Below are 8,680 nucleotides of genomic sequence, written 5' to 3'. Positions count from 1 at the left end.
TGGTTTTTGTTTGCAGATTTGTTATGAGTTACATGTCCATTGGTGCAGCGGTATGTTTAATGCTTTCTTTATTTACTTATTAATTCAACTCGTATTTAAAAATAATGTTTCAATACTTTAATATGCAGACACGTTCGTTTGTTAACTATGCACGACCAGTAATCATAGTCGATGGGGCTCATTTAAAAAGTCGTTACTTGGGGACTAACTTGATTGCTGTCGCTATGGATGCTAACAATGGAATCCTTCCATTAGCCTACGGTATTGAAGCAGGAGAGACCACCGATCATTGGACATGGTTTTTTGGTAATCTAAGAGACTCTCTACAGTCTTCGGGGTGTTGTATTGTTAATCTTACCATTATATCTGACAGGGCACCTGCAATAGCTGCTGTCATATCAAACGTATTTCCAGAAGTATTTCATGCACTATGTGCTAGACATTTGTTGGGAAACCTCAAAAGTGTGTCTAAAAGGGTTAAAAGTTACGAGTGGCACTACTGGAAAATGTGCAAAGCGTATAGAAAATCTGATTTTGATCACCACTATGGTATACTAGCACGACGTATCCCAGACAGTGCACGTACACTCACTACTGTTGGGTTCAACAGATGGTCTAGACATCATGCAGATCGTGTTCGGTATGCTTACCTAACTTCTAATAGTGCAGAGTCAATGAACGCACTGTCAGTTCATGCGAGGAAACTCCCGATTACAATGCTTCTTGAATTCTTTAGAGCTTCAGTTCAACAATGGTTTTGGGAACACCGAAACACTGCCGATGGTTTAACAACCCCTGTCACACCATATGCAGAGCGTAAGCTTGGTAAAAGAAATCGTAAGTCTATTAGTTGGACTGTCAAACCAATATCACAAGTTAAGTTTGAGGTATTGGATATGAAAAAATGCGGTAAAGTCAATCTACAAGATAAAACTTGCACATGTAAACAATGGCAGTTTTCCGGTATACCCTGTGGACATGTAATGACAGTAGCAAGGTATTTTGTCCTACGTAACGTTACTACACACGTTCAGAAGTATTTCCACACTGAAACGTACAAGTCGGCATACATGAAAGATATTAACCCGCTAGATCATATTTCTGAATGGATAGATCCAGGACACCTACAAACCGTCCTACCGCCATTGGTTACAAAGCGACAATCGGGTAGACCGAAGAGTACTGCTCGTATACCGTCCCAAGGAGAGGACAAAGACAATTTCAAATCTAAAAGAAAATGCAGTCGTTGCTTGGAATATGGACATACTAGATCAACTTGCACCGCACATTATGATCTTTCTGAAGGTAAACAAAAGTCCAAGTGTAACTCAAAAACAAAGGCAAAGCCGAAGGAGTTGGTAAAGGGCAAGGGTAAAGGAAAACGTGAAGACTCATGCTCAACACAATTTGGCTCCACTTACAATTTGAGTGATGATTAGCTTCTTCTTTGTGTTTTAAATGTGTTTAACTGCCATGGATGATAGGTATATGTGTTCGTATGTTTTCTAGCCGTTTAACTGTTGTGTATGTGTTGTGTCTGTAACTTGTGTTATTTGTTGTGTAATCAATAAATGTAGTATGAGATAATATATAATATTTGTTGTTCAAATTAAAGTTTATTTCACTAAATTGGATGGCAGACTACATTGGGACTCATGATGGTCGAATAGGGTTAGTCGACCCACTAATCGGTCGCCTACAACGCAAGGATGGTCGAATAGGGTTAGTCGACCCACTTATGGCTAACAAGTCGGTCGACCTTGCAGTCGACCACATCATTGAAGTAGTCGACCAACATCAATGAAGCATGTTGGTCGACTACCTTGAAAACTATAATGGTCGACCGGGTATAGGGGTAGTCGACCCAATGGGTGATCGACTTAATGGTGTAAATAGACAATTTTTTTCCCGAAAGTGTATTTTGGAAGAAAAGTTTTTAAAAAAGTTTATTTGGGCGAATTTCCCAACAAATATTGGATACAAAACATATTCTTACACATTATAAAACACACACTTTATCTGTCACATTAATTTTTAGATCACAGATACATTCTTTTAGATTAATAGGTTGATAGTGTTATCTATGTCATCTTTTACATTACATATGCATCCTCGAGGAAGGATGGAGTACAATTGTGATTAGAGCGTCTTGAATTATCAATATACAATTGCTCGGGAGGCTTGATTAGCCGAGGTTTTACCTTCTATGGGGCCCAATGTGCTCGTTATAGGAGGGTTTCCTCGCTTACCCAAAAAAATTATCAATATACTATAGTTTTTCAATGCCTTTGCAATCAAATGTGCAACAGATTTTCAAAGAAAATGTTATTAAAAGTTATACCCCCAAAACTATACAAAAATGGTGGTGTTGGTTAAATACTTTCCTATTTTTCAAAAAGTTATATCTTTTATTATATGTTACTCCGTATTATAGCAATAAGCAATGGGGAAACCATTCGTTAGTGTGTGTGTATATATTATATATACACATTACATTGATATTTATTTATATGTATCAAGTATAAAACAACTAAAAAAACAATAGATAGATAGAATAGTTCCCATCTTTACGAAACCAATAAAGATGACAAAATGGCTGTCCTTCAAAAAAATGTTCACCATAACATTCTACATTCTACATTAGTATAAATATAAATATAAATATAAATATAATGAAAATTGTCATACATAAAGCTAAGGATCTTTGGGGCCAACATTGAATTTGGCTATGAAAAAACCAATTGTATCATGTGGCCCGGAAGGATCAAACCTTTGTACTAGATCTTCCTCACCAGGTCTTAGCCATTCCCTGAAAATATAAAATCAACACCAAGTTGCCATAAGTTTATTTTGCAGTTAAATTGTTACATGACAAACATTAGGTACAAATGTATAACAAGATGTATAAACTTACTCAAAGTATCCATCAGACGATTCATAATGACCGAGCAGGCCAGGTCCCCCAATTCTTGGATGCTAAAACATACAAGATGTTGGAAAGATTAGCTTAGACGATATGTATATACCTACAACTAGAAAAAAATCTACAATTATATGAGCATTAAGAAAAATATACAGATGGTAGTACTAAACTAACCTGTTGTGCCAATGAAAGAAACTTGTACGTATCCAAAGCATAACGAACCACTGCTTCATTCTCGCCCGGATTTATAGTGCATCTGGAAAGTTTATATGCAAATGTCACTCATCCCCAACCATTGAAGCCAATAGGACAAAAAAAAAAAAAAGGTATATTTCTTCCAAGAATGTACTACTTGATTACACGATAAAAATTGATATGGAAAATAAACAATGGGGATTCGGGTTGTAGTAAGTGGTAACGAATTACAGTTGATGCTAAAGTTGCATGAGACTCAACAAAACGCAACTAGAGGGGATAAGATTATAATCATAAGCAACAAATACATATATGTATATTTATAGTTTACAAATATAAAAGAAAGAGTTAAAAACCTATAAAATGTGTTCCGGGTAAACCCAACGTACAAAAAATACATGTTTAGACTTTTGACCCCTCGATTATAATACAATTAAATTAAATATGTATTATAGACAATGTTATAAAAGACGCTTGACGGGGTCGAGATGATTAAGACCTTGGAGCGTCGCAACGGTCAAAACGGGGTCGAGACGTATGTTGACCAACATTGCCTTTTTTTATATATTTCAAACATAAATATGTAGAATTAAAGGCAAATATCTATGGTTAATTTGAAATATTTGCCTTTAATTTGAAATAATGTTTATGTTTAAAATATATATATTAAGTGTCAATGTTGATCAAAATCCGTCTCGGCCGTTTTTTAATGTTTTTGACCGTTTTTTACCCATTTTTAGATATGTTGCGACGGTACACAAGTAAATCCGTTGCAACGGCCGTCTCAGCCGTTTTTCACAACACTGATTATAGAACACAATGAAGATGACTGGCGTACTATTATCACTTCAACACCTGAACATACATCTTAAATACAATGCATAGCTGCAATTGCTTTCTAATACACATAAAAGCAAAAAAATAAAAAAATAAAAATAAAAATTTCTTACGTCGAGTATACAAGAACTCCTCCTGGACGAACGAGCTGAACAGCCTGATCAAACATCCGTTTCTGATACTTCCCATGTTTTCTCAATGATTCTACCGTTTCCTTATATAAATATTAAAGATAATTAGTATATAGCAAACAAAAATTTAGTGGATGAAAAAAATAGTACTAAAACATAAAATAAAAAAAAAATAAAAAATAGTCAATGAATACCTCTGCAGCAAACAAGCGTGGTCTCAAACCAAGGGCAGAACAAGGAGCATCAAGAAGGACTCGGTCAAAGCTGTTTGGACTAAACCCTTCACATTTATCCACCCTGCCACCTGTCGCTTGATTTCTCCCACACCCATTTTTCATTCTTCGATTATGTTTCCTCAACTCATGTTGACTTTTATATTGACCTTTCTCAACTTTTTCATCATCTGGTATACTAATTTCATCTGAACCAGGTAATGCAACTACAGAAACAGCCTCTTGATTAGTTTGACTAATTTTAACTTCACTAACAAAACTTGCTGACTCAGCCTCTTGATTAGTTTGACTAATTTTGACTTCACTAAGAAAATGTGTCAATGTGCCATTAGTTTTACTTGTGTTGACAGATTTAAGGGCATCTAGCTTATATCCTTTTATGCTCTTTAATCCCAGCTCTGCAGCCAGATTATGAATCTCGAGCACCTGCAAAGTATAATATTAGGAGTCTGATCTTCTTTAGCTTATAATTTAACGATAAATATAAATGAAGTATCATAAAATGATGAATAATGTATTGTAAAAATAATTTTAATTTACCTTATTATGGGATCTATCAACTGCTATCACTTGTCCTTTATCTTTCATAAGGGAAGCAATCGCAGTCGTTTTTCCACCAGGGGCAGCACACATGTCTAATATAATTTCTTCAGGTTGCGGGTCTACATCATACGCGGGTGAGCACAAATTAATCCTCGCCACAATTAAAAAAATAAAACATAAAACAGATAAAAAAGGACAGCATTTACAAGGCTTTTTATTTCTGAAAATGATCCATTTATATTAGATTTAATAGAAGTCTTCAACAACATATAACAACCATGTTCAAACTAATATTACGATTATTCACCTAAGACATGTGCAGTAATAATGCTTGGCAGATTCTGTAGAAATATGTCTCCCTTCAGCACATCTGCAAATTTTTCAAAAAGAAAAATCTTATGATGTGTACATCATTCACCAATAATTAACTAATTAATATATGTACATATATATTGATTAAAAAGTATTTCATATACCATTAAAGGATGTCAATTGAAACACTCTGTCAGTCATATCGACACCTAGACCTGACAAGTCACGAAATATTCCAGCTCTAGATAAATTTGTGATTCCTTGGCCAATATACAAACCATCTCGTTCAAGATATTGAGGATCTACAAGAGATAGAACATAAAATATCATATTTCAACAATCATATGAAAAAAGCAAAATAAAAACAGCGTTTTGCTTGCCTGATTTTTGTCCTTGTAGTACAATCCCACGTGTGATTTTAATCGCCCATTCACCATCACGAATTGGCTGTTCAACACCAACTGAAACTGCAACTACATCTCCTTTCTCAACATGAGCACTGCATGCTAATATACCTGGAATATATACCTACACATAAAACAAATAAAAAAAAAAAAAAAAGTCACAAAAGCAAGTCCTCATTTCATCAATTATAGATATAACAATATATAATGACAAAGTCAAAATAATGAATATAAATAATGATTGATATAAAGTATACAAAATATAATATTTTTAATTGGTGCTTACCTGAGCACCTCGAAGAACTGCCTCTGCGCACTTACGGCTAACTATTATCTCCTTTGGAGGTCTGTCATGTTGAATATCATACTGAATATCGTGGGGCCCGGAACCCTTTATAAATACAACATAGTCTAGCCCAGGTATGTGACACTTTGAAACAGGGCTAGTTTCTGAGACAAATCCGTTAACATTCTCAGATGTATCAACTTTTGCATCTTCATTCTTATTTGTATTCTTTGAATTATCATTCAGCCTCTTCTCACGTTGAATTTCTAGAATTTTCTCAATGACAGCTTCAGTTGTTGTTCTCAGTGTATTTACACGTATACAAGAGTAACAAGAGGGTCGCCTAACAAGTTATAAGAACAGACAAACGTAAATAAAATTTAAGATTTGAGACTTCATACACCTTTAAAGTTGAGTGAGAATGATTAATTATGCCCAGTCTATAAATATCAAATTTAACTGGCAGTTAAATAGATACACAAGTGATTTTCGGAATAGATACAAGCTCTTGACCGAAGGGGGAGCCAATGTGCGCAATTAACCCGGCTACGGGTCTCGTTACTCGGGGCTCATCACCCAGAGGTTTATAAGTACACTTAGTTATGGAAACTACTTTGTAGGCCACTTAAGTACATATCCAATTGAAACAATTTCGATTAGATATATTGGACTCGAAATCATTGTTTTGCAAATACTCGATGACTTCTTTAATAGGAAACTACTATTAGTATTCTCTTTGATTAAGTGGCAGCTACATATGTTGAGACCCATCATAAACCGGCGCCACATCACCGGTTTATAAGTTGTTCTTGATTAAATACATACAACAAGTAGAATTAACAATTTGAGACACACAATAGAAATTATTGAAGTATACAATGTTGAGTAAAGAGCCGATGCATCTTGAGACACTGCACTATTTTTAGAGACATATTTGTCATTTTGCCAACCGATTTGGTATAAGCAAAACATGATACATGCTTACAATTAGCCCTAATAATACAAGTAAATTAGTTCAAGTACGAATCAAAACCAAATTAGGCTAGAACCTCCAGTAAATAGGTTCAAACTCATATAAATGTGACCTAATTATGAAAATTAACAATTAACAACTGACAATAAATTAAAATAGAAAGGGGCAGGATTATACGTTAAAGCTTTAGAAATGCGAGAAAAAGCTTCAAGTCCATAAGCTTTGTTGAAGTAATCTTCAACTTGTTGATTCCATTTTAACCTAGGGTTGTAGGAGTAACGCTCCATTGATACAGCTTCCTATCATTGCAGTTACTAATTAATTAACAACGTACAGTATATGTATATGTATGTATAGAGAGAGAGAGAGAGAGAGATTAGATAAGAAGAAAGCATTGCAGTTTGCAGGTGCACCTGTGATTGAGGGAGTGATGTACGGCTGCTGAGGTTTTTTGTGTTAATGGCTTTCACTAAAACCCTCCCTCGCTTCATTCAGTTTAGTTTTATTTCTATTTCTATATTTCTATTCTATTTCTACTGAAGCAAAAAAAAAACAAGGAAAACAAATAAAAACAATAGTTTCTCAAATTATACTTGAGATTTTTAGACTGTTAAAACATTTATCTTTTTGTTATAATTCAGTAGGCTTATAACTACCTTTAATGGTTATAAGAACAAAGAGAGAAAAAAGAGAGAAGAAAGAGAGAAGAAATATTGATATTGATATTTCAAGAGAAATGGTACACATTAAATGGCTACCATACATGTCTATTTATAGTATAAAATATTACTATGCAAGAAATATAATAATAATAAAATTAACATTCAATCTAGATATTTTATAACACTCCCCCTTGGATGACAATTTTATTAGGGAATAACTAGTACTGCCTCGTTAAAAACCTTGCTAAAGAAAACCCATTGGGATAAAACTTTAGCTAAGGGAAAAAGAGTGCAGCATAGAGTTGACTCCCCCTCAAGTAGGCAACGCCTGAGTTGTTACATCTTCTGAACATGCCTCATGCCAATATTATGAACGTGTGTTCTGAAAATAGCAGTTGGCAGTGCTTTGGTATAAAGATCAGCAGAGTTGTTGATTGAACTTATCTCATTTTAATCTGGTTGTCTTTTACGAGATCTTGAGTATATGAGAAGAATCTGAGGTTTTCATCTGAAACTGTATCATCTAAATCTTTTATGTACAAGTTTAGCCCTTGTGATTTGTCTACAGTCTCCTTCATGGTTTGCTCAAAACCCTTGTTTCAATTCCTATTCCCTTGTAGTCTTTTCTGAGCCTTACCAACATACCATTCTTTTCCATCAAACTTATGACCGTTAAGACCGTCTATGGCTTTGGCGCCTCGTTTGTATTTATATTTTGTTCAGTCACTTTTGATACTCTTCTTTCATTTGTATTATGCAAGCTGCATTATCTTCATATATAGTTGTTGGTGAAGATAGTTGTTAGTCTTTTATAGCGTTCTAGTCCACAAGAATCAATAATGATTTGTGTCATTGATCTCAACCAAACACATTTTCGAGTAGTTTCATATAATGCAATCACTTCGTCATGATTTGATGATGTTGCAACAAGTGTTTGTTTTAAGAACGCCATGATTTTGTGGTACCTCCATTTAGGAATACATATCGAGTTTGAGATTTATCTTTATGAGGATTTGATGAATGACCTGCATATACATAATCAACCAAATCTTGTTTTGAAACGTTAGAATAAAATAATTTTAAATCAGCAGTTTCTCAAGGGTATCAAAATATGTGTTTGTCCCATTCCAATGTCTTTTTGTAAGGGCTGAGTTGAACCTTGTCAACAAATTAACTGCAAA

General features: G+C 34.4%; 2 protein-coding genes across 4 annotated transcripts; one reads left to right on the top strand and one right to left on the bottom strand.

Moving 5' to 3' along the window:
* The first annotated feature begins 295 nt into the window (after positions 1–295).
* LOC139864208 (uncharacterized) lies at positions 296–1,439 on the top strand. The gene is made up of 2 exons (XM_071852792.1): positions 296–306; positions 374–1,439. The coding sequence occupies exons 1-2, from the start codon at positions 296–298 to the stop codon at positions 1,437–1,439; spliced, it is 1,077 nt and encodes a 358-aa protein (XP_071708893.1).
* A 1,160-nt stretch (positions 1,440–2,599) lies between these two features.
* On the bottom strand, positions 2,600–7,355 carry LOC139862428 (rRNA (cytosine-C(5))-methyltransferase NOP2C). Of its 3 annotated transcripts, XM_071851029.1 has the most exons (13): positions 7,251–7,355; positions 7,015–7,136; positions 5,865–6,207; positions 5,555–5,702; positions 5,339–5,476; positions 5,170–5,232; positions 4,860–4,981; positions 4,658–4,745; positions 4,281–4,525; positions 4,069–4,169; positions 3,098–3,179; positions 2,915–2,976; positions 2,600–2,809 (listed from the first exon to the last, which is right to left on the bottom strand). In XM_071851029.1, the coding sequence occupies exons 1-13, from the start codon at positions 7,326–7,328 to the stop codon at positions 2,695–2,697; spliced, it is 1,707 nt and encodes a 568-aa protein (XP_071707130.1). In that variant the 5' UTR covers positions 7,329–7,355; the 3' UTR covers positions 2,600–2,694. The 3 variants fall into 3 exon arrangements, with proteins under 3 accessions (XP_071707130.1, XP_071707129.1, XP_071707131.1); XM_071851028.1 differs by having other exon boundaries at positions 4,281–4,745; XM_071851030.1 differs by lacking the exons at positions 2,600–2,809; positions 2,915–2,976; positions 3,098–3,179 and having other exon boundaries at positions 4,069–4,159; positions 4,281–4,745.
* Positions 7,356–8,680: the final 1,325 nt, after the last annotated feature.

Source organism: Rutidosis leptorrhynchoides, chromosome 8 (assembly GCF_046630445.1).
Source record: "Rutidosis leptorrhynchoides isolate AG116_Rl617_1_P2 chromosome 8, CSIRO_AGI_Rlap_v1, whole genome shotgun sequence".
Taxonomy (NCBI): Eukaryota; Viridiplantae; Streptophyta; class Magnoliopsida; order Asterales; family Asteraceae; genus Rutidosis; species Rutidosis leptorrhynchoides.
Note: the sequence above shows the minus strand (reverse complement) of the source record. Positions and strands in the feature narration are given on the sequence as shown.